This window comes from Rattus norvegicus, chromosome 5, assembly GCF_021556685.1.
Source record: "Rattus norvegicus strain SHRSP/BbbUtx chromosome 5, alternate assembly SHRSP_T2T, whole genome shotgun sequence".
Lineage (NCBI taxonomy): Eukaryota > Metazoa > Chordata > Mammalia > Rodentia > Muridae > Rattus > Rattus norvegicus.
This window is the reverse complement of record NC_141538.1, coordinates 150,390,321-150,416,497: the sequence shown is the minus strand read 5'-3', so window position 1 is coordinate 150,416,497 and position 26,177 is coordinate 150,390,321. Positions and strand designations below refer to the sequence as shown.

Sequence of the window (26,177 nt, the reverse complement as noted above, 5' to 3'; positions counted from 1 at the left end):
CAAAGGGACTGTCTATTTTTTTTTCCCCTCAAATGCCAAAGGAGTAAATGTCTTGTGTACAGGGCAATGGCGGCGGGCTTTTTAATATTTAGTGGAAGTGGTGCTCCTGGGTGCTTTTTTCAAGTCCCTGAGGAAGAAAGGTGACAAAAGTCCTAAGGAAGGGCGCTGGTGTCTTCTGGGCGGACCTCCGTGAAGTTTTCTCCGTGAGCTCTTAGGATCTCTCTCCTGGTTCCTTTTCAAATTGGGGGAGAGTTAGCAAATGCAGTTATGAATTAGGGCTCAAGTCTCGCAAGTAGCAGAAGCCTCTGCAACATTAAGAAACGCGCTTCTGCGTGTTTTCTTAAGACAAAGCAATTTTCCTCTGCACGTTTCTTAAAAAACTCCAGTCGCGACCCCGGCCACTCAGGGCTCCTAGGCCCAAAGTAGTGGCGGTGGGGGCGGAGAGACCGCGCGCGCCGCTTCCGCTCCTCCAGCCCACCAGAGGGCGTCACGGGCACGATTCTACCTTCCCGAGATGCTCCGCGCCGGGCCCCTTCCGCGTGGGTTAGTGAATGTGAGAGTCAGCGCTCGCGCCGCGCGCGCCGCCCGTCTCTGCCGCTCGGCTCCCACATCCCGGCTGTGAGAGGCGGGCGCGCGCGCCAGAGCATAGAGACGGGCGTTGAGCTGTCCGGCTAGAGCGTCGCTGAATCGGAGCCGGAGCCCGAGCCGCGCGCTGTGTCTCCGCTGCGTCCGCCGAGGCTCCGAGTGTCAGGGACAAAAGCCGCCGCCGCGCCCTCTGCTCCTGCCGCCGGGGCTCATCCGCCGCCGCCGCCGTGCTGACGAGGAGTCCGCCACCGACGTTACCAGTGAGGATCCGAGAGCCATGTCGGCCAGCAGCCTCTTGGAGCAGGTACAGGCCCAGCCCGCATGTCTCGGCCATTGTGTGAGGCGAGATGGGGCCCGACTAGGCCCGGGCCCGCCGCTCCGGGCCGGGCCGCGGCGTCGCCTCTCGCGGGTCGGGATTCGGGCCTCAGGCCGGCCGCGCCCTGAGCCTCCCCGCCTGGCCCGCTCTTCCCGCTCCTCCCCAGGCCTCGCTCGCCGCGCCGCGCTCCGTCCCATTAGCGGCCAGGGCTTCCCTTCCTCGTTTCCTTCTCCTTCCCTCGTGTCGCTGCCGGCGCTGCCCCGCTGACTTGCCGGCCTAGCGCTCTTCCCCGCCTTCCCCTCACCACGCGTGCCCCCCAGGCCTGTTCCTTTCTTCCCGGCTCGGGCCCTGCTTTCATTTGTCTTTCCCTTTCCGTTTTCTTCCCGGACGACTTGCTGCTCGGCGACGTCCCCTCCTCTCGCAGAGACCAAAAGGTCAAGGAAACAAAGGTAAGCCCCGCTCCGCCGGTGACCGCCGGCCGGGATGTTGGGGGGGGGGTACGCCGGGCAGTGGGGGCGGTGTCTCGGGGACGTGCCCCGGGGAAAGGACCATTCCGAAGCCGCTCAGTTCGCAGGTGCCTCGCGCGGGTTGTTCGACCCTTTTGGTGTGTTCCTGCAGCTGGCGTGTAGCTTTTTCGTTAACAACGAGTAATTCATGAGCGGGTGGGGGTGGAATGCATTTTGAAAAGCACCAGGTCCTTAGTTTCCCGTAGGTCTTAGGAGGCCTTTGTTTTTCCTCCTCGCGGATCACTTTCTGGAAGTAACTCACATGTGAAAGGGGGTAGAGAAAGCCGGAGGGAATTGAAATTCGAAGGAGCCAATAAACTGACCTTTTAAAAAGATCGGCTTGCTCTGGGGTGGAGAGACTTTTTACTGTTGAATCTTGCTTTAGCCTTGGCGCCCATCGTTATCTGTCCGTTCCCCCCCACTCCCCCGGAGCTTCAAACTAAGTGGCTCTCTGAACTAGCATAGTTTCTTCTTGGGGAGGATGTAAATTGATGGATTTGGAAGGGAGTTTGTCAGACCAGGGCATTACTAATTTGACTTTTCCCCTCTAGTACAAAATGGTTCTGTGCATCAAAAGGATGGTCTAAATGATGATGATTTCGAACCTTACTTGAGCCCACAGGCAAGGCCGGTGAGTAGTTGATCTTTATTATCTGAGGATCTGAGGGGACAGTGTACTGTTAGACATTCTCTGCCCTATCAGTAAGTCTCACTATTGTGTTGGGGGGTGGTTGACTCTCCTAATATAACTTACTAACTTGTTATATGGAATATTTATTGGAAGCATACGCTGTGTGGTCAAGAAATCGTGTGCTCTGAAACCGTAGTACTGATAACATTCGTTGTATAAGAGCGATAACACTGGCATGAGTAATTGCCCCTAGTTTGCCAGGAATGGATCAGTGCAGAACTTAAGAATGTTGACCAGTGTTTAGCTTGAGCTCTAAAGAAAACAAAACCTTTTTTTTTTTTTTTTTTTTTTTTTTTTTTTTTTTTTTTTTTAGGAAAACTGGGATGATAATGGGAGGAAAATCTAGTGAATTATCACTTGAACTTCACCTATACAAAACCATCATCCCTTTGGTCTCTAATTAGGCTCTTTGTGTATTAAAACTATTTCATATGAGACAGTATGATGCTTGCTCGTTTGATTTTTTTTTTTTTTTTTTTTTGTTATTTAGTGTCCATAGAGAACAACCTCGTTCCTAGCTCTTTTGGCTGATGTGTTTAGGAAATGGAGTTCAAGGAGGTTAAAACACTGTCGAACTGTTGACACTTAGACCAATAATGATAACAGTTGCAGGTAGGGGTCAATGGTAGAGGGTTTTTGCATCAGTGTGTCCTTTAGCATAGTCCCCATTGCCACCAAGAAAAGTTTGAGACACATTTATTATTTTTGATGGGAAGATTAGTTGCATATGTATTTAGATACTCCTGATATGAACTGTAGGTATTGAAATAGATTCACCAACTTTGTTTCTCCATCTCAAGACAGCCACAAAATTTTAGTTAACATTAAGTCTGTAGATAAATGTACCCAAAAGAATTGAAGATTTTGATTTTAAGATGCTACAGCATAAATTAAGAAGTTCAAGGAGGGGTTGGGGATTTAGCTCAGTGGTAGAGCGCTTGCTAGACAAGCTCAAGGTCCTGAGTTCTGTCCTCAGCTCCGGAAAAAAAAGTTCAAGGAGTGGAACGTTTACATACAAATTTTAACCTATTCTGTAGGAAAGAAATATAGCTGGTTTTTAGTGACTTGACATTGTGTATGTGTTCAGATTTGGACCTGATTGTTTGGTAAGATTTTTGAGCCTATCTAAGATTTTCACATTGAGAGTACAAAAACTATCTAGGAAGTGATTGGCAAGAGTTTCCACACTGGCCAAACAGCCAGTCAAAAAAAGCAGAGACAGAAATAGAGGAATGAAATATTAATAGTTGCTACTAATGGTGTAGTTTGCTTTCCTAATCATTGTTACTGAGTGGGAGCATTTAGAACCCATTCTAGGTAGTTCTTATAAAGTGTTGTGTAATTCAGATTTTTGAGCTCTGTGGCGTGTGTGAACTTGCTACTTTGAGTATAGCCATTCACCTATGTCTTGGCATAATCTGTGCTAGTAAGAACATTTTGTTTTTCTTAGAGAAGCTGAAGCTTAATGACTTTTTAAAAATTTTGTTTTAAAATAATGTGTGGTTATAGACCTTGAAGAAGTGCGGGTGTGTTTTGTGTTCTTGTGTTATATTATTAAGACTAATTCACATAGCTGGGTATTGTACCTCATGCTTTTAATTCAAGGACTAGGGAGACAGAAATAAGTGGATCTTTTGAGTTTCAGGCCAGTTTGGTCTTAAGAATTCTACCAGTTCCTCTCTCTGCCCCAGGGCCAATTTCTCTCTTCCTCCCTAACTCTCCCTTCCTCATGGCTACTTCTCTGGCCTTGGTCCTTAGGGCCAGTGAACCTGCCCACGGAAGAGCAGCTTCCCAATAAACCTGCCTTTAATATTAAAACATTCTGGGCCAGCTTGTGGATGGTGATGTAAGTCTTTAGTCTCCCAGCATTTGGTGGGTAGAGGAAGGGGGTGGTCTCTAGTTTCAGGGCAGCTAGTACTGTTACACAGAGGTTTAAATTATGTCTTAAAACAAACCAAAACAAAAAATATTCCAAAGAATTCTAGGCTAGCCATGACTATATTTGTAAAACCCTATCTCAAAATAAAAAAAGTAATTTATGAGGGTTTCTGTGTTTTTTTAATTGAATATATATACTGTGTCCAATATTTAGCCTCATGCTAAATATTTTCTTTTTTCTTTTCCTTTTTTTTTTTTTTGAGAGTCTCTATGTAGACTAGCCTCATACTGAGATCTGTTTGCCTCTGTCTCCTGAATCCTAGAACTAAAGGTATAAGGCACTATACTTGGCCTTATCACTCCATTAGTTGAAAATTTTTTTATGTAGATGTATTTAGAGCTAAATAATACAGTTTATATTGTTTCCTGGCCTTGGTAACACAAGTTTAAGTACTAAAGTATTTAGTTTTCCAAGTTTCTTCAGGTCATATCTGCCTGTTGGTAGCTAATGGATTGGTAAAGAATGAGTGCCTTACATTACTAGAACTATTACAACTAAGGCAGACTACTTTGAATTGGGCTATGTATTTATGGGGATCAAGATTATATACCTCTCGGTTTTCACTTGATTATTCTGTACACTGTGGGTTCGTTGAGTTTTTTTTTTTTTTTTTTTTTTGGTTCTTTTTTTCGGAGCTGGGGACCGAACCCAGGGCCTTGCGCTTCCTAGGTAAGCACTCTACCACTGAGCTAAATCCCCAGCCCCTCGTTGAGTTTTGAGATAGGGTTTTAGCAGTCTTGCCCAGGCTGACTTGGAACTATGTCAATGTAGGCCAAGTTGTCTTCCAATTGCTAGACATTTACCTGCCTCTGCCTCTCCAGTGCTGTTCTGTAGTAAGTTTTTTGCAATGCAGAACAAAACAAAACAAAAAACCCCAAAACAAAATTATCACAAACTAAGGTCAAGAATGATTAAGGCTTTCAAAGAATAATAATCTGTATCCTTGATATGGAGAGCAATTGTACATAATGGGAGTCTGAATTTCAGATGGTAGCCATTTATTTTATAGGTGAAATGAAATGGGAGTTACAGTCCTCTGAATTTTAAGTCCTTTGGAAGCTACTATTTCCCTTCCAGATTATTGTACAGTTTACTTAGTGAACAATGTTAGTTTATGAGGGAAGAATGCTTAGACTGGACATTTGGACTAGAACTTCAAATTTCTAGTTCTTTTTGTTTTTTTCTCCAAAATTTTCTTACATGCATATATGTATACACACACGCACACACACACACACACACACACACACACACACACACACAAAACTTGGCATGCATGTGCCACCTACAGATATGAAGGGCAGAGAACAGTTGGCAGAAGTTGGCTTTCTCTGTTCACAATGTGGGTTCCAGGGATCAAACTCAGGTCCTTGAGCCTGGCTACTGAGCCATCTCACCAAGCTTTGTTTCTTATTTATCTCCTCATGTGGGTGTGGGCCTGCTGTGACATGTGTGTACAAGTCAGAGGACAACTTGACAGTGCCAGTTCTCAGCACCATATGAGTGCTGGTGATGGAACTCCGGGTATCAAGCGTGACAGCAGATATCTTGATTGACCCTTGGAGCCATCTTTTGACTTTCATTTTTAGGATTTATTAGTTTTATGTTTTAAGTGTTTTGCTTGTGTATATGTATGTGCAGCACATGTGTGCCTGGTGCATGTGGAGGTCAGAAGGGGACATCAGGTTCTTGTTGGACATATTATCTGGTTTTATTATGTTTTAAACTTACTGTACAACAAAGAAAGACCTTGAATTCTACCTTCATGCTTGTACCCCTTCCCCACTTCCCCTAACTGCTAGGATTATAGGCATGTGCCATGAAGTCTGGCTCTTTTCCTAGAAATTTTGAACACTGATCTTCCTTAACACCCCCCCCCCTTTTGTTGTTGTTTTTGTTTTTCCAGATAGGATTTTTCTGTGTAGCCTTGGGTGTTCTTGTGTGGTTCTGTAGACCAGGCTGGCCTAACTCATAAAGATCTGCCTGCTTCTACCTCTCAAGTGCTGAGATCAAAGGTGTATGCCACCACCATCCAGCAAAATTCCCACTTTTTAAATCCAAAACTAAGTAGTTTTCATAAAGACATCATCTCCACTGGACCTGGATTAGCAGGAGTTAGAAGATGCCCCACCTCTTTGGGATATAGAGTAAAATCTTATTAGGGAAATTAAAAGCCGGGCATGGTGATACAAGCCTTTAATTCTAGCTCTTGGGAGGCAGAGGCCAGAAGATCTCTGGGGGCATAGGGCCAGCCTGGTTTGCCAGCTACATAGTGAGAACTTACCTAAGCAACAACTTAAGCAACAGCTGGCAGGCGTGGTGGCACATTTTTATATGTATGTATGTATGTATGTATGTATGTATGTATGTATCTATCTATCTATTTGTATGGATGATTTGTTTGCAGGTATGTCATGTACCTACCACATATGTGCATTGCTTACAGAAGGGACCATCAAATCCCTTGGGACTGGAGTAACATGTTTGTTAGCTGCCATGGGTGTGCTGGGAACCAAACCTGGATCTTCTGGAAGTACTGAAATGCTATTAACTGTTGAGCCATCTGTCTGGTCCCAGTGGCACACTCCTTTAATCCCACCCTGGTTTATACAGAAATTTTTAGAATAGCCAAAACTACATAGTTAGACTGTCTAACCCCCAAAATTTATATTTACTATATGTGTCAGCTTGACTTATGTTTATGCAGAATCTCAGATGTGGTGTGACACACATATAATCCCAACACTTAGAGCTGAGGCAGGAGGCTTGCCTTAATATTAAAGTTTGAGGCCAGTTAGACTACATAGCATGTGAAAACTAGCAGCCAAAAGGGTTAAGCAGTTCAGTTACCACATCAAATTCCATATAGTTGAAAATGCTAGAAAGTTTACAGAAAGATCACGTGAATGGGCTACTCCCTTTTGTAGTGATGGCTCAAATCTTTGAGTTGTGATTGATGTGGAAGGAAAAGTCCTGCTATTTATATGTATTATTTATATATATATATATATATGTTATTTTGATGTATCTGCCTTTTTTCCTTCCACAGAATAATGCATATACTGCCATGTCAGACTCCTACTTACCCAGTTACTACAGCCCCTCTATTGGCTTTTCCTATTCTTTGGGTGAAGCTGCTTGGTCTACTGGAGGTGACACAGCCATGCCCTATCTAACTTCTTATGGACAACTGAGCAACGGAGAGCCCCACTTTCTACCAGATGCAATGTTTGGGCAACCAGGAGCCCTAGGTAGCACTCCATTTCTTGGTCAGCATGGTTTTAATTTTTTTCCCAGTGGGATTGACTTCTCAGCATGGGGAAATAACAGTTCTCAGGGACAGTCTACTCAAAGCTCTGGATATAGTAGCAATTATGCTTATGCACCCAGCTCCTTAGGTGGAGCCATGATTGATGGACAGTCAGCTTTTGCCAATGAGACCCTCAATAAAGCTCCTGGCATGAATACTATAGACCAAGGGATGGCAGCACTGAAACTAGGTAGCACAGAAGTTGCGAGCAGTGTTCCCAAAGTTGTAGGCTCTGCTGTTGGTAGTGGGTCCATCACTAGTAACATTGTGGCTTCTAGCAGTTTGCCTCCAGCTACTATTGCTCCTCCAAAACCAGCATCTTGGGCTGATATTGCTAGCAAACCTGCAAAACAACAACCTAAGCTGAAGACCAAGAATGGCATTGCAGGATCAAGTCTTCCACCGCCCCCAATAAAGCATAACATGGATATTGGAACTTGGGATAACAAGGGTCCTGTGGCAAAAGCCCCCTCACAGGCTTTGGTTCAAAATATAGGTCAGCCAACCCAGGGATCTCCTCAGCCTGTAGGACAGCAGGCCAATAATAGCCCACCAGTGACTCAGACATCAGTAGGGCAACAGACACAGCCATTGCCTCCACCTCCACCACAGCCTGCTCAGCTCTCAGTCCAGCAGCAGGCAGCTCAGCCAACTCGCTGGGTAGCACCTCGGAACCGTGGCAGTGGGTTCGGTCATAATGGGGTGGATGGTAATGGAGTAGGACAGTCTCAGGCGGGTTCTGGATCTACTCCTTCAGAGCCTCACCCAGTGTTGGAGAAACTTCGGTCCATTAATAACTATAACCCTAAAGATTTCGACTGGAATCTGAAACACGGCCGGGTTTTCATCATTAAGAGCTACTCTGAGGACGATATCCACCGTTCCATTAAGTATAATATCTGGTGCAGCACAGAGCATGGTAACAAGAGACTGGATGCTGCCTATCGTTCCATGAACGGGAAGGGTCCCGTGTACTTACTTTTCAGTGTCAACGGCAGTGGACACTTCTGTGGAGTTGCAGAGATGAAATCTGCTGTGGACTACAACACATGTGCAGGTGTGTGGTCCCAGGACAAATGGAAGGGTCGTTTTGACGTCAGATGGATTTTTGTGAAGGACGTTCCCAATAGCCAACTGCGACACATTCGTCTAGAGAACAACGAGAATAAACCAGTGACCAACTCTAGGGACACTCAGGAAGTGCCTCTGGAAAAAGCTAAGCAGGTGTTGAAAATCATAGCCAGCTACAAGCACACCACTTCCATTTTTGATGACTTCTCACACTATGAGAAACGCCAAGAGGAAGAAGAAAGTGTTAAAAAGGTAAAGGGGCTCATCAGACTATGGGCAAGGGGGGGACATTAGAAAGGATAAGAAAGGCATTGTAGTGACTGAATGGTTAATAAAAGCTGGATAAATAATGGTGTCACTTAGCAGCTTAAGGCTTTATGGGAGTATAATTGGTCTTTTGAACCCTAGTGTGAAGGAATGTGAGCATTAGTGGAGAGCAGAAACAATACAGTATGAACTTAACTGGTATGGACAGGTAATTGTAAAGATACAAAGGGGTAATTGAAGTGATGGTGTGATGGAAAGGGGATGTAATTACAGAAAAGAATGAAAGTTCTGTGTTGGAGTTTGTGTCTTTGGTCTTTTTTTTTTTTTCTTTCAAGAATTGGTGTGTTTCTGCCCTGAAATCAGCCTGCTTCTGACAGTTGACAATATTATCTGTCAGAACTTTGTTTTCCTCTTTGTTGTAATCCTCATTTTATTTTCTCTTTTCCTTTTTAGTTATAGGAAATGAACCAAGTATACACTAGGTGAGCCCTCTGTCAATGAAGCACACCCCCAGCTGTAAGAAAGTTACTGTTTGTTATATAAAACCTTAAAAGCAGCATTAGAGAGGCTGGAGAGATGGCGCAGCAGTTAAAAAGCACTAGCTGTTCTTGCAGAGCATCAGTTCAGTTCCTGTCACCCACATGGTGGCTCCTAAACACCTATAACCATAGTTCCAGGGGAACCAGGGCTCGCATATGCGCCACATCCATTCTTTTTTTTTTTTAAGTTTTTTTTTTTTTTTTTTTTTTTTTTTTTGGTTCTTTTTTTTCGGAGCTGGGGACCGAACCCAGGGCCTTGTGCTTCCTAGGTAAGCGCTCTACCACTGAGCTAAATCCCCAGCAACGCCACATCCATTCTTAACAAAAATCCATACACATAAAAATCTTTAAAAACCCAAAAAAACTGAATGTTAGAAAAGCTATCTATTGGCTTTAACATTTTATTACACAGTCACTTTCTCTTGCTTTTTCTTTACCAAGTGGAAAGAGTGATAGAAAATGGATCCCAACTAGACTAATTTATTTGAAACAGATAAGGCTCGCTCTGGGAGTAGTAGGTATCTGTAAATTTTAGGGCTACAGTGGGGGTGTTTGTCTTGTGTTTTTTTGTTTGTTTGGTATCTTAGTTAGGGTTTTACTACTGTGAACAGACATTATGATCAAGACAACTCTTAAGTTATAAACAACATGTTATTGGGACCGGCTTACAGGTTCAGAGTTCATTATCAAGGTGGGAACCTGGCAGTGTCCAGACAGGCCTGGTGCAGGCAGAGCTGAGAGTTCTGCATCTTCATCTGAACACTGCTAGAAGAGGGTATTAAAGCCCATGCACACAGTGACACACCTACTCCAACAAGGCTACACCTAATAATGCCACTCCTGGGCCAAACAGTCAAACTATCACAGTTGACTTTTCAAGGGTTTCTCTGGCTGTGTATCCCTGGCTGTCCTAGAACTCAATCTGTAGACCAGGTTGGCCTCCAACTCACAGAGATCTGCCTGTCTCTGGCTTCTTAAGTGCTAGGATTAAAGGCATGCCCCACCGCCTTCCAGTCATTTGTTTTTTAAGATTTATTTTTACTTCATGTGTATGGGCCTGCATTTATGCATGTGCAATACATGCATACTTGCCAAGACCAGAAGAGGTATTGGGTGTCCTAGAAATTGGAGTTACAGGTAGTTGTAAGCTCTGCCTTGTAGGTCTTGAAGTTGAACCCAGTTTCCAAGCACAGGCAGCGAGTGATCTTAACAACTGACTCATCTTTCCAGCTTGTTTGCTACTTACTCATATTTTATTAACTTTTATGTGTACAGGTGTTTTGCATGTATGTATGTATACATACTACACAGGGTCTCGCTGTGTAGTCCTCTGGTCAGGAATTTACTTTGTAGACCAGGCTGGTCTTGAACTCACAGAGATCTATTTGCCTCTGCTGGGATTAAAGACATTCAGCAACATACCCAGTGCTGAAATTAATATATTTTTTAATATATTAGTTTATTTAAAAAATTTTTTTTAGATTTATGTATAAATATTTTGCTCCTATGCATGTCTGTGTACCACAGTGTTATAACAGTTGTGAGCTGCCTTCCGAGTGCAGGGACATGAACCCTGATCCTTTGCAAAACCAAAGCTCTTAACTGCTGGGCTCTCTCTCTAGCCCCATAAATAATATAGCCCAGGCTGGCCTTGAACTTGTGATCCTCCTGCCTGTTTATCCTTCAGCAGATAGTACCAGTATGAGCTACCACAACCGTCTTTTTAAGGCTTGATTGTGTGTATGTGTGTGTGGTGTGTCTGGGTCTACATGGGCTTAGGGAATACAGAACACAGTTCTTTCTCACTCTCTACCTTTACTTCATATGTGTTCGTGGGCTCAAACTAGGTATTCTGTTTTTTTGTGGCCAGAACCTTTACCCATTGAACTAGAGTTTCTCATACTCGTATCTCCACTTTCCAGGTGCTGGTATTTTAGATACCACCATTTTAAATGTCACCATGTCCTGTTTACATTGCTTGGGATTGAACTAAAGACTTTATTCACACTGAGTTAGAGCTCTACTGAGTCAGGCTTAGTTCTGATAATAACCTCATAATATAGTTAGATGTAGGACTCTTATCTTAGAATTGGCCAGCCTTTTCCTAGAATGAATATTGAAAGCTGTTAAATAGTCCCTATTTAACTCTGGTAGAATGTTTGAGGAGCATGAACCAAACCTTGGGTTATATCCCCAGCATCATCCTCCTTTAAATAAAGAGGTAATGGTTCATCTCCAACACCGTTTGTATAAAGACATAGATCGATTGAGTATCCTGATTGTTCTTAGACTGGTGAACAGAACACCTGGTTATACTTGTGTCTCGTTGCCTTTTGATGTTCTGTGGGAAGAGACTGTGGACTTTGAAGAAGATTCACTGCTAGCTGTCAGCGTTGCCTCCTCTATTGGTTGCTTCTCCTGTCCATGCATAACTGACTGTAATCTCTTAATAGTTTATTAGGCTTCCAAGAAAGTTTCATGAGAATGGAACTCAGAGCTCATCAAGGCTCTTGTTTAGGTGTGTGTGCCTATGTGTTAGTGGCTGAAGACTTGACAAGTCGGGCAGGAATGCAGGAACTCAAGAAGCACTTAAACTCACACGGAGGACGGTATGTCACAGCTGTTGTAAAGGCCCACGATCAGATTTGTACTTGGCAGACCACACCGAGTATAGATCGCTGTTATTGCCAGTCATTGTAGAATCATTCTGTCACCTGAGGTAATTCAGTACTCGGAAACCTTCAAACATTGCATCTGTCTAGCAGTAATTTATCTCCAGTAATTTTTAGTGAATCTTTGCATCTTTTGGGTTTCTCACTCCACCTAACCCCTGCAACCCCCTTGTCTCTAGCCCAGCTGGCCTTGAACTTCTGATCCTCTTCCCTACACCTGAATGCTGGGATTACAGGCCAGCTATGTCTTGGTTTGTAGCTTTTTTTTTTAACTTTGTATTTAAAACATTTTTAATTGTGTGTGTGAGAGAGAGTTGAATGAGAGAGAGCAAGCACACCCCAATGTATGAAAGTGGAGGCTAGAGGCAACTTTTAGGGGTTGATTCTCTACTGTGTAGGTAGGTCTCTGGGTTGCCTTTACCCATTGAGCCATCTCACTGGCTTGGTTTAGAACAACTCTTTCAGTGGCTTTGTAATCTGTTAAAACATTGATTTTACTCTTTGAGTCAGCCTGACTGTAGCTCAGGCTGGTCGCAAACCCTCATCAGTTTTTCTAGTGAATCCTCTCACGTGTTAGGATCGCAGGTGAGAGATATTGCATACAGGTTCTATATTCATTCTTATTAAATGATTAGGGTAGAAATTACCATACTTGCCCAGTATGGTGGCAAATGCCTTTACACAGAGGCAGGTGGATCAAGTGAGTTTGAGGCCAGCCTGGTCTCCTTGGTGACTTCCAGGGCTACACAATGAAGCTTTGTCTTAAAAAAAGAAAAGAGGGGTTGGGGATTTAGCTCAGTGGTAGAGCACTTGCCTAGCAAGCGCAAGGCCTGGGTTCAGTCCCCAGGTCTGAAAAAAAGAAAAAAGAAAAAAAAAAAAAGAGAGACGAGAAAAACCATACTTATTGTTGTATTCCTTCAACACTCTGAAGTTCCCTCTTCAGACCCACTGTGGGTGTATTTGTATACTCAACACGTGTGGAAGTCAAAAAACAGCTTGTGGGAGCTGGTTCTTTTTCCACTGTCTAGGAGTATAGCTCTGTTGGTAAAATGCTTGCTCAGACTGCACAAAATCTGGGTTCAGCTCCTAGCCCTGCATAACGGAGTGGCCCATACCTCTAATTCCAGCATTGGACGGGTGGAGGCAGGAGGATTAGAAGTTCAGAGTTACCTCAGGCTATCCAGGGAGGGAAAGGAGGAATTCGAGTGAAAATTCTGCAGGCTCAGCATCTTTGTTACTTTTGTTGGGTTGTTTCGTGGGGGTTGGGCAGAGGTCTAGATGTCCTTGTCAAGGGACTGTGTGATTAAGGACTTTCCTATAGCTCTTTTATTTTGTTTTTGTGTACACATGTTGTTTGCATTAGCCACAGTGCGCATGTGTAGATCAGGGCAGTCTGTTGTAGTTCTCTGATACTGTTGTGGTTCCCTGGGATCATACTCAAGTCAGTAGGCTTGATGGCAAGCACCTTTACTTGCTGAGCCATTGTTGTTGACCTGATTTGTCACTCAAAAAAAAAAAAAAAGCAAAAAACAAACTAGTGACTTAAGGCAAGTAGAGCCGATGCCTCTCTTTTTTTAACCCCGTATTCACTGTTGACCCCAAAGTTTGCAGACTGAGCCAAGAAGCACACTGAGTGTGGCAGTTTAGATGGTTCCTTTGCCAGAGGTTGACAGTAAAGTTGTTGCTGCCCCCTTCTGGACACAATTGTAGCGCCAAGAGAGGTAGTGCAAGTGTCTGGGTAAAGTCTGCACCCTGCTGAGTAAACAAGTCTCAACAGACCTGATGTTAAAGGATAATTAGAACCTGAGGTCACCTGCAATGCTGCAGAATAGTGTATGCTAAAATGCTGACACTGGGCCAACAAGATGGCACGGTGGGTAAAGTGCTGTGTGGGCCTGGCAACTTGAGTTCAATCCCTCGATCCCATGTTTGTGGTGGTGGTTTTTTTTTTTAAAGGGTGGAACAGAATAACTGCGGGGATGGCTCGGCAGTTAAGAGCATGTCCTGCACTGTACTGCACTGTACTGCACAGCCAAGGACCTGAGTTCACGCTGGGGGGCTGGCAAATGCCAATAACTTCAGCTCAAGGAGATCAGTGCCTCTGGTCTCTGAGGGCACCTGCACTCACTTGCATAGACACACACATAATTAAAAATAATCTTTTATTAAAAAGTGGAGTGTGAGGGGGCAGGAGAGATGGCTCAATGGTAAAGAGCACTGACTGCTCTTCCAGAGCGATTCCCAGCAACCACATGGTGGCTCACAACCATCTGTGATCTAATGCCCTCTTCCGGTGTGTCTGAAGACCGCTACAGTGACTCATAAACATAAAATAAAAGTACAGTGTGGTAGAGGAAGACACTTGATGTCAACCTCCAGCAGAGACAAGCACATGTACAACACACTCAGCTGTTCATGGGCATAAAACAAAAAATGAGGGAACTAACTACCTTTAAAATTTTCCCCTGAGGGACTAGAAAGATGGCTCAGTGCTTAAGTTCAATTCTGAGTTCAATTCCCAGCACCCACATGGTGGCTCACAACTATTAGATCTGTAATGGGATCTGATGGCTTCTTCTGGTGTATTTGAAGGCAGCAACAGTGTACTCACATATATTAAAAATACTTTTTTAAAAAAGTCTAATCCAAATTTGAGTTGTTGGTAGAGGAAACTGTTCTTTTCAACTTATTTGCACTTAGTCTGCTCTCTAGCTGTGGTTTCTGCCTGTGTCTGCCCATTCAGCTGACAGATTAGAAATATGTATGGTTGTAGTCTAACTCTAGAGTACTTAGTACAGAGAAGGCCTGAGGTAAGTTTCCTTCACTTACATATAAACAGTATAGTATAGCAATTACTTAGAAGGCATTTACACTTGATAATGTATGATTTAGGAGTGATTTAAAGTGTATCAGGGTACATTGCTTAGCGGTAAATGTTGTCAGAGAATTTTCCAAGTCTACCGTTCTATCTTCAGTATCACACAAGAAAAATTGTGTTGGTTGTATGCAAACACTACCGTTTTCTTTATTATTATTGGCTATTATACTGTGTTATTTTCTGTGAAGTACTGAGTATCTCTGGATTTTTATTTTTTATTTTTTTTAATTTAGACAATGGACCTACCCTATGGACTTTCAGGCTTTAATTTTTATTTAATTTTTGAGATAGGCTCTCATATATCCCAGAACTTGATAATATGGGCAAGGATGACCTTGAACCTGTTGTGCTTCTGTGTTCTGGATGCTGGGATTGTAGGCCTCTGCTACGGTATCTGATTCTATATGGTGTTGGAGCTTGAACCCAGCACTGTGTGCATACACAGTGAATCCCACCAGCATGGTTACATCCCCAGTCCTCTTGTGGGCCTTAACAAACATCAGAAACTGCTTGCTAAATATACAAATTCAATCCTTTCACTTTTTTCATATAAGATTTGACTTTATATGAATTTATTCATTTATCTATTTTGGAGACAGTCTCACTATTTAGCTAAAACTGTGTAAATCAGGCCCTCTTCAAACTCACAGGGCTGCCTCATTAGCGCTGGGTTAAAGGTGTGGGCCACTGCGCCCTACATGAACTTTAAAGAAAATATGAAACTGGAAAGATGGCTCAAAAGATTTAAGAGCAGGCAAGCCAGGCCTCTACCACTGAGCTAAATCCCCAACCCAAGATTTTTTTTTTTTTTTTTTTTTAAATCGTGTCAAGCCAGGAGAGGAAGAGAGAGAGAGAGAGAGAGAGAGAGAGAGAGAGAGAGAGAGAGAGAGAGAGAGAAGATTTTTTTTTTTTAATTTGAAAAAAACATGGATGTGGGTGTGGGAGGAATATACTACAGCACAGGTGCAGGTCGGAGAACAAGCTTTGAAGTTGCCTCTTCCTCCACTTTGATGTAGGCTTTGGAGATTGAATTTGCTTGTCAGGCTTTGTTTTGTTTTTCTGTGTAAATCAGGCTGAACTGGGATCTAGAGGTTCACCTGCCTCTGCCTCCCGAGTGCTGAGATTAAAGGTGTGTGCCACCACACCCAGCAGTTCTCAGAGGTTTCTGAAGCATGGACCTTCACTTACGGGTCCTCCTCTGTATGCTTAACCTTTATTTCTACTTTATGTGTATGAATGTGCTGCCTGTGTGTACGTCTGTACACCAAGTATGTGCGGTGCCTGTAGAGAATAGAAGAGGGTATTAGTCTCCTATGGTTGTGAGCTGCTATGTGTCGAACCCAGGTCTTCTGGAAGAGTAGCCATAGCCAGTATTCTTACCTGCTGAGGAATAATCCCCCCCCACACACACACACACACCTCGGGGTTAGATTATGTAGTCCTGGAACTCACTGGCCAGATCCCTCTGCCTCTTGAGCTCTGGGAAAAGGTGTGTCTTTCACCATAACTGACTCTTGTTACCTTTGAGACTGTTTTTCATTTATTTATTTTTTTTTTTAGGATAACCTATGCTGGGATTACAACCCAGGATAACATTTGAGTTGTTTGAAAGGGTTTAAAGCTATTTCTATAGCTAGATTCTACCTCGAGTTCTTTAAGTTTTATCAGAGAAGCATTCTAGGCATTTCTTTTATAAATGAAGAGCCATGTGCAGTGATCTATACCTGTAGTTCCTTTTACTTCAGTGACTGAGATGCAGGTAAAAGGCCTGGGGTCAGTGTTTGAGGCAAGCATGGAGAGAGTTAATTGTCTTTCCTCTCTCTCTCCCATTGTGTTGTCTAGGCTGGTCTCAGATCATCCTGCTTCAGTCTCCAGAACAATTGAGGCTGTTTGTGGGTGGTGCCATTGCCTCTGGCTCTGAACTGTCTTTTAACTAAAATTTTTTTAAGTTTATTTATGTTTATGACTACACTGTTACTGTCTTCAAACACACTAGAAGAAGGCATTGGATCCCATTACAAATGGTTGTAAGCTACCATATGGTTGCTGGGATTTGAACTCAGAACCTCTGGGAGAGCAGTCAGTGCTCTTAACTGCTGAGCCATCTCTCTCTCCAGCCCCTTAATTGTTTTCCTTTTTTAAAAATATTTATTATACATATATCGTATAGCTTTCTGCCAGCATGTATGCCTGCAGGCCAGAAGAGGGCACCAGATCTGATCATAGATGGTTGTGAGCCACCGTGTGGTTGCTGGGATTTGAACTCAGGACCTCTGGAAGAGCAGTCAGTGCTCTTAACCTCTGAGCCATCTCTCCAGCCCTATTTTAAAGTGTGTCTGTGTGAGAGATTATATGCCACATGTGTATGAGTGCCTGAAGAAGCCAAAGGAAGTGTTAGATCTGGAACTGGATTTATAAACAGTTGTAAGCCACCCTTATAGATAGTCCCTCCTATTTGTAAGTTTTAAACTTGAAAATTGAGTGCCCCTTAGATATCCTGAATTCTCTATAAGTGACTTTAAATGTTGTAGCGGTGTTCCTTTGCTTGAGAAAGGGTTTACTCTAGCTCAGCCTAACTTTTTTTTTTTTTTTTTTTTTTTTGGTTCTTTTTTTTTTCGGAGCTGGGGACCGAACCCAGGGCCTTGCGCTTCCTAGGTAAGCGCTCTACCACTGAGCTAAATCCCCAGCCCCTTCAGCCTAACTTTTAATTCACTTAATAGTTTAAGAATGGTCTTGAACGGGGCTGGAGAGATGGCTCAGTGGTTAAGAGCACCCGACTGCTCTTCCAGAGGTCATGAGTTCGATTCCCAGCAACCACATGGTGGCTCACAACCATCTGTAAAGAGATCCGATGCCCTCTTCTGGTGTATCTGAAGACAGCTACAGTGTACTTATATATAATAAATAAATAAATCTTTAAAAAAAAAAAAAAAAAAAAAGAATGGTCTTGAACATAAATGATCTTGCCTCCACTTCCCAACTACTGGGATCACAGACTTGTGGCGTTGTGCCTTGCCTGATAGAATGGTTTGTGAAATTGTTGCGGTTCACATGTAGCTCTTGTTGGTAGAGGATCATGTCACAATTCTGAGAGTAGTCGAGCATGGCAAGCAGTTTTCTTCAGTTTAGAAACAGTACTAAATTTCTACCTTTCGTTCCACTTAAAAAGTTCCACTTTATCATACAGCTTAGAAATTGTTACGTTTACTCAGGGACGGGGACAGATTTTGGGCTTTTAAGCTGGTTCCAATTAAGTGTATACAGGACTGGGCTACCAAATACTAGTCTTGGAAAATAATGAGCCAGTAGGAAAGTGAGGGAGTTTATGTGTATATTTTTGTTCTGGCTATGTTATTTAGCACAGGCTGGCCTTGAACTCAGCATTTTTTTCTTGCCTTAGCCTCAGAATGCTGGGATTATAGGTTGAGCTAGCATGCTGTAAATAAAATTTATTAATGAATGTGTTTATTTCATCCTGGTGTTATCAGGACTTTAGCCAGTTACATGACTAAAGAGGGGATGGGAAGGTAAAAGGTATTTTTTTTTTTTTTTTGGTTCTTTTTTTCGGAGCTGGGGACCGAACCCAGGGCCTTGCGCTTCCTAGGTAAGCGCTCTACCACTGAGCTAAATCCCCAGCCCCAAAAGGTATTTTTTATAAGCTATTTCAGCCTTCTTTTAAAGCCGGAAACTGATAAAGTGGCACTCCTTGGCCTGTAGTAGTCTGGACATGCTGTTAGAGTCATCCAGTCAGCACTGTTAGGCTTCTTCATTCATAACACTTGAGTACAAATTGATTACTATTCATAACTATTCAGATTTTTTGTGGGGGGTGAATAATTACATTTTTAGCATTAATAAAATTATATTCAATGGATGTAGATATGACTCAGTTGTGTTTTATGAACACTTATCAGTAGAAAGAGGCCTGGGGAGTATAGATTAGTGGTAGAGCTTGTCTAGCATGCACAAAGCTTTGGGCTCAATCTCTAGTACCACAAAAAGAAAAAGAAAAAAGTAGAAGAAGAAAGAATAAACAAATACAGAATTTGGAAAGGTAACACACTATCTAGGAGTTTGAAACTCTCAGCCTGTGTCACCAACACTGTCTTTAAAATAAAATTTGGGACTGGAGAGATGTCTTAGCATTAGCTTTTCTTGCAGTGGCTGGAATTTGGTTACTAGTAAAAATGTCAGGCTGTTGACAACTGGTTGCCAGTAATTCTAATTTGTGGGATCATTCAATGTCCTTGGGCTCCATGGGCACTTGCATGCATATTTAAAATAATGTGAAAACTAAAAAGTGAGAAGAGAGCCTGGAGAGAGAGATGGCTCTGTGGTTAAGAGAACGACTGATCCAGGCTCAGCCAGCCCCCACATGGCAGTTCATAATTCTGTGTAACTCTTCTTCCAGGTGATCCAGTGCTCTCTTCTGGGCTCTGAAGGCACATAACACACAGATAAGCGGGCAGATAAAACACCACACAAAACAAAGACTAAAGGAGAGAGAATATTTTGTACGGGTTTGCATGGGTTGGCTTGCTTGCATGTGTACGTTGTCAGGTGTCTACCTCTGTTGATCTGCAGCTTTTTTTTTTTTTTTTGTTCTTTTTTTTCGGAGCTGGGGACCGAACCCAGGGCCTTGCGCTTCCTAGGTAAGCGCTCTACCACTGAGCTAAATCCCCAGCCCCTGCAGCTTACTTTTGAGAATTCATTTCTCACTGGACCTGGAGTTTAACTGCTGGTCAGTGAGAGCTTTCTGAGATTTGCTTGTCTGTCCTGACTTTTCTTTCCCTCTAGTATTATAGATTTGCACATCCTTGTTGGCTTTTACAATGAGTCTTGTGATCTGAGCTCAGATCTCCATGCTTGTAGATCTCCCTGCTTATACAGAACTCCATCTGTAGACCAGGCTGGCCTTGAACTCATAAATGCCCACCTGTCTTTGTCTCCCAGAGGCTGGAAAGGATTTTATTTTATTTTATTTTTATTTTTTTCGGAGCTGGGGACTGAACCCAGGGCCTTGCGCTTGCTAGGCAAGCGCTCTACCACTGAGCTAAATCCCCAACCCCAAGGATTTTATTTTTAAAGAATTATTTTATGTATATGAGCACACTTTAGCTGTCTTCAGACAGACCAGAAGAGGGCACTGGTTCCCATTACAGATGGTTGTGAGCCACCATGTGGTTGCCAGGATTGGAACTCAGGACTTCTGGAAAAGCAGTCAGTGTTCTTAACCGCTGAACCGTCTCTCCAGCCCGTGGAAAGGATATCTTTAAAGAAGAAAGGGTACTAAATTAGAGGCAAGAGTGTTGGCCAATCTTCTAATCCCAGCCTTTAGGAGGCTAAGGCAAAGAGATTTCAGCCACTTTGATGCTAACCTAGATTGCAAATTATATTTGTGCAGGCAAAACGAGTGTGTGTCTGTGTCTGTCTGTCTGTGCCTGCCAGTGTCATAGTTGGGCCTGAGCTGCTGTTTGAGGCATCCGTTTAAGGGTAAGGAGCAGGAGAGTTGAGTCTATGTGTTTGTACTTTGAGATTTTATAGAGTAGAATCAAGCCACTTTGAGGTTTTTAGGATCCCTCCACTCAGGAGGCAGAGAGACAAAAGATTCCTGAAGCAAGCTGGCTCTTAGTGTTATCCAAATCAGGAAATTCTATATTGGTAATAGATTTATTACCTGCACGCAGCTTTTTGCACTTGTCTGGCCTTACTTGGTTACCTTACTATGGTTACCATGCTAGCCGAGAACACCTTGGTTCAAGTGCGCCCAACGAGTAAATGGCACCATAGATGCTTGCCACAGTGCCTGTTTCTTATTGTCACATAGCAATCTTGTTTTGTCCAGGATTATTTGGTTTCATGTGCTTTAATTTTAGTGATTTCAAGAGAGTTTATGCCATTATTGGGAATGTTAATTTTGATCATTTCATATAAGGTATAACCTTCCAGAGTTTCCACTTTACTATTAGTAGATGTGATGGTGTACACCTGTAATTTTAGCACATGGGAGACCGAGGTGACAGTTGTAATTTCAAGGCACATTGGGTTACATAAAACCCTGTTACTATCTGTAAAACCCTATTGGAGAGATGGCTCAGCAGTTAAGAGAACTTGCTGAACTTTTTCAGAGGACCTGAGTTGAGTTCCCAGCACCTGTGTTGGGCAGGTCACAACATCTTATAGTTCTGGCTCCCGGAGATCTGACATCCTTTTCTGGCCTCCACAGGCATGCGCGAGCGCGTACACACACACACACACACACACGCACGCACGCACGCACGCACGCACACACACGCACACACGCACACAAATTAAAATCTTAAAAATTGTATTAAAATCCTAGGGTTTTTGTTTTGTTTTCTATAAGGAAACTATGAATATTTTGTTCTTTATCAGAGTTTCACCTTTAAAAACTTACAAATCTTGCCTTGCTCAGATAATAATTAGCTTTGTTAATTTGCATGTGTGTATGTGTTGCCTGGATGTGTTTGTGTGTACCATGTGTATATTCTGACCTACAGAGGTCAAAAGAGGATGTTGGGTTGGATCTCCTGGAACTAGAATTAGATTGTGTGAACTGCCTCATTGGTGCTGGGAATAGAACCCTAGTCCTCTAGTCCTCTGAAAAAGCAGCCAGTACTCTTAACCACAGAGCTTTCTCTCTAGCACCTCAGCACTATTTTAAAACATAATTTAGTGTGTAAAATCCTGTGATTTATTTACTAGTTTCAAAATCATTTACTTTTTAAGATGCTTTGGTGTAAATGCTAAAGTGTCTTTATAAACTTTAAGGACTTTGTTGTTATTATCATCATTTTGGGTGTGTGTGTGTGTGTGTGTGTAAATAAAATGTTTAAGATGTCTCCTTGAATTTTAACACTGAAATGCTAGCCTAGTACTTGAGATCCTACCGCTGAGTTCAGATTTTTTTCTTACTAACATATTTTTTAAAATTTATTATATAGAAGTACACTGTAGCTGTCCTTAGACACACCAGAAGAGGGCATCAGATCTCATTACAGATGGTTGTGAGCCACCATGTGGTTGCTGGGAATTGAACTCAGGACCTCTGGAAGAGCAGTTGGTGCTCTTAACCGCTGAGCCATCTCTCCAGCCTCTCACTAATATTTTAAGTGATTTGTTTTTTGTTTGTATTTTGAAGCCATGTCTCTCTGTAGCCCTGGCTGTTCTGGAACTCACTATGTAAAGAAGGCTGGCCTCAAACTCACAGGATCCAACTGCCTCTGTCTCCCCAGTGCTGGGATTAGAAGCTTGTGTCACATGCCGAGCTTAAGTGTTATGACTAAACATTTTGATAAAACTAGATGTATGAGTTAGGGTCTGATCTCTTACAGTATTTCTGGGTATATTTAAGGTATAACAAGCACCATTTTATTTAATAGTTAATCACCTATTAGGTAAATGACATTTTTTTTGTTTGCTTTTGGGTTTTTTTTTTTTTTTTTAAAGATTGTTATGGTACTTGGGGGTGAACTAGTAGACTAGTTTTTAAAATTCAGGCTGCCCTTGAACTCCTGTGTACCTCTGGCTGCTCCTGAGTTCCTGGTCCTGTCTCGGCCTCACAAGTGCTGAGTTATAGAAGTGTGCCAGCTGATTTGTTTTTGTTAGTGCTGGAGACTGAGCCCAGAGCCTTGCCATGCGGCGAAGCATTCTACCACTGAGCCACCCTACTCTAAATGAAAGGTTAATAGAGGTGCTACTGAGAGATTATTTAACCTCAGGATTATTTATGATTTGAAGCAGGCTCACATTCTAATACTCAAGTAGACCTAAACTCTTGGTGATGGTGCTCCAACTATAGCATCCTGAGTGCTGGGACGCTTGGCTTGTGCCATTCTGCCTGACAGTTTTGTTCAATTTTTTTTTAAACCAGTTTTCCTACTGTAAGCAATAAGTGTTTTCATTACTTTTCTTTGCTGTGATAAAACACCATGTCAAAGAAATTTCTAAAAGAAATTCATTTAATTTAGATTTCAGAGGGTTACAGTCAATGGCAGAACAAAGGCATAGTGGTAGGAACAACTGAGAGGGAATGTGTATGTGTGTGTGAGAGACACACATACAAACTGGAAGGGAGCCTCAAAGCCTTTTCCCACAATTAACATCTCCAATAAAGCTAGCCTCCTAATCCTTTCCAAATACGTCTACCATCTGGGGACCAAGTATTTAAACATGAACTGTGGGGGCTGTTTTCATGCATACCCTCACAATATCCATTATTGAAATTTTAGGAGACTTTAATAGAAAATTTCTAGGAACATTAAAGCTTATTCTATTACATTGATAGAACTTTTCATTTTTGAATGACAATTGATTTCTTAAGAGATTGGAATATATGGATTAGTTACAGTGTTTACTGTTGTGATAAGTAGTGCCTCCTTGTGACATTTTCATACATGTACATAAGGTATTTGGTATTTAAATTTTTGGTGCATACAGTATGTAGTGGGCCAAAGGTGACATGGGTATCTTTGGTTGCTCTCTAATTTATGCATTGAAGCAGGGTCTCTTGCTGGACTGGAGTTTCCCAATTCTAGTTTGGCTCTCCAGTTTGCCCCTGGGAATCCCCTCTCTATCTCCTGAGTAATGTTGAGTAAAGTTGTTTATAGTTTTTCTCAAAGATAAACACGTAGGAAGAGAATCGTATAGTAGCTGCATAGTCCTCGTTATTAATTTTGGTTCTTTTTCCTCTTGGGTAGATAGTCTCAGGCAGGTGAGTAACCTTGAGGTTTAATTTAAGATGAAAATAATGTTTTCGTGTGGTCTTCCCATCTGTAATAGTAACACACAGAGGGCTGCGGTAGGAGGGGAGATTCCAAGTTGGGGTCAGTTTGGATTGTGGGTTTTTTTTTTTTTGTTTTTGTTTTTTTTGTTTTTAATGTATTTGAGTACACTGTACTGTCTTCAGACACACCAGAAAAGGGCATCAGACCCCTCTACAGATGGTTGTGAGCCAACATGTGGTTGCTGGGAATTAAACTGGGAACCTCTGGGAGAGCAGTCAGTGCTCTTTAACTGCTGAGCCATCTCTCCAGCCCCGGTTGTGACTCTCTTAAAGCAACATAAGCCTCAGAAGTAATTATAGTTTTGGAGTAAAAATAGGAGATTGTTAATATTTACAGTACCTGGAATATGGAAGTCCATTTGGGTTGTTATAGTTTTTAGAAGATTCATACTAACATCAGAACCATAGTTGAAATGTCACTGGGAGAAAATAGGTGAGTTTAGGACTGTGCATTTCTTTATTGTTATATTTTGAGACAGTCTCTACGTAGCTCTGGCTCTCTGAGAATTCACTTTGTAGACCCCCCAGGCTGGCCTGGTGCTCACAGAGATCATCTGCCTTTGCCTCCTGAGAGCTGGGGTCAAAGGTGGGCGCACCCCAGCTGTATAGACAGCCCTTTTTTCCTCTTAAAACCTTGTAGTTCTGAGTTTGTGTGTTTATTGTTTCCTTTCAGACAAGGTCTTATTAGCTTCTAATTTATGATGATCCTCCTGTCTCAGCATTCCCAAATAATGGGATTGTAGGTTTGTGCAGTCACACTGGCTATTCATTAAGTTTTGTAAAAATTGTGTACAAAATTACTCATTTTTATTTGGGATAAGAGGTTGGAGGTTCTGGTCTATAAAGTTTTAATTTAGATAATTTTTAGCTAACTATTTTAACTCTCTTTACCTTCTTAGGAACGTCAAGGCCGTGGGAAATAAAAAGCGGTTCTGCATAGACTGCAGCAACGGTTGCGTCTGCTTATCCTAAGAGGACACGATGACCTGCAAGAAAATTAGGACTTTTTTTCTTAATTTCATTGACTTCAGAGACAATTGCAAACTTGCAGTTTAAGTATTGGAATTTCACAAAAGACATAGGACTTAACTGGAAAATGGGGAAAAAAAAAGGAAAAAAGAAAAACCTAAACAAAAATTCCCTCTAGGTAGTTTAGGTAAAAAAAAAAAAATGTCCCTTTTATTTTGGCTTTGGTTGTGATTCAGAGCATAATGCTTTGGGTTGGTTTTTTTTTTTTTTTTTGTCTTTTTACTATATTTTTCGGATTTTTAAGTCCGTAAGTGCATACAATTTTCTCTAATTTTTAAACCCTTTCCTCCTCCCATTTTGACATTTGCACTTGGAGAACACTTGAGTTGCGCAGATTTTGGGTGTCCACCCCAGAAAGTGGGAATTTGATTTTTCCCTTCCGAACTGGAAGAAAATTTTTATGAAGAATTTTTGTCTAGGAAAGTTTAATAACAGTGTTAGCCAAGGTTGAGTCTGTAAGGGTGGTTCATTTCTCTGACCCTTTGTTACTCAAAGTAAAGTGCTCGGAGTCCTAAGAAATGTTCTGTTCTTGTGTATTATACTGATTAAGTCAGGATTAATTTGATTTCAAAGCTAAGAACAGTGGTAAAAACTTGTTTTCAGAAATGCATTTTGGAAGAGAAAATATTGTAAACATGTAGTGAATGTTTCTTCAGTTTCTTGTTCAGCCAATGAGGAAAGGGCATTGCCTTTCTTTTTACCATTAATCACTTCTCAATAAACGTGAGATCCTGTTGAGCATCATTCTAGTACCACTTAGTATTATTTGAGTCTGCTATATTTTGGGGAGAGGTTTTGGAGTATAAGGAGTTTTGAGAGGCAAAATAGCGATTCGTTTTAGGAAGTTTGTGCTAAAGGCCCTGCATGGTGTTGCATGCCTGTAGTCCTTGCATGCAGGAGACGGAGCAGGATGGGTAAGGTCAGAGATGATCCTCATTGCCTGGCAAGTTTCAGGCCAGTTGGGCTGCATGAGACTCTGTCAACAGAAAGTTGTATTGGAAGGACATAGTTTGGGTTTGCTTTGTACCTAAGGACGAGAATCCCTGACTTCTGTAAACTAGGGTATGGCAATATTCATAGTGCTTTGTTTCTGCTTCTTCATAGAGAAACACAGCACTGCTAAACCAACAGTATTTGTGTTTTATGGTGCCAGGTACTGTGCTGATTCCATAGGAACCTCACCCCTGTAAAAAGAGGTGTCCTAGTATGTAAGTGTCTGATCCAATATACGGCTAATTTAGACAGTATGCCCCAGAGGTGTAGGACCCAAAAGTGAATTCTAGTGGTTTGCTCTTTGCAAACTTTGATCACAGAGGAATTTATCTTTCCCTCTAAGGTTTAAAAGCCTTTTCTGCTTTAGAGAGTCTTTGCTCTTAAGATGTCCTCATTCTAGAGAGTTAAATGTGCAAAAACTCTATACTAAGAGATTCTGGAAATAAAGTTTAGTACTGTGGACAGTGTTACACTGGAATGCAGGGCCTTGTTCCACACATCCAAGCTGCTAGGTAGGGGAGCTAGCTCAGGGATGCTCCCCAGGCGCTGGTGAGAGAAGTCATTGTAGGTCTCTA

General features: G+C 42.3%; 1 protein-coding gene across 2 annotated transcripts; it reads left to right on the top strand.

Moving 5' to 3' along the window:
• Positions 1-540: 540 nt before the first annotated feature.
• On the top strand, positions 541-25,353 carry Ythdf2 (YTH N6-methyladenosine RNA binding protein F2). 2 transcript variants are annotated; one of them, NM_001047099.3, is given in 5 exon segments: positions 541-889; positions 1,326-1,350; positions 1,959-2,038; positions 7,087-8,670; positions 24,480-25,353. In NM_001047099.3, coding segments are annotated over 5 exon segments (1,740 nt in total). In that variant the 5' UTR covers positions 541-862; the 3' UTR covers positions 24,504-25,353.
• Positions 25,354-26,177: the final 824 nt, after the last annotated feature.

Coding starts and splice junctions, on each gene's coding strand:
- Ythdf2 (XM_087548770.1), top strand. CDS start 863: ATGTCGGCCAGCAGCCTCTTGGAGCAG. Junction 1,351..1,958: donor AAAAGGTCAAGGAAACAAAG/GTAAGCCCCGCT, acceptor TTTCCCCTCTAG/TACAAAATGGTTCTGTGCAT. Junction 2,039..7,086: donor TGAGCCCACAGGCAAGGCCG/GTGAGTAGTTGA, acceptor TTCCTTCCACAG/AATAATGCATATACTGCCAT.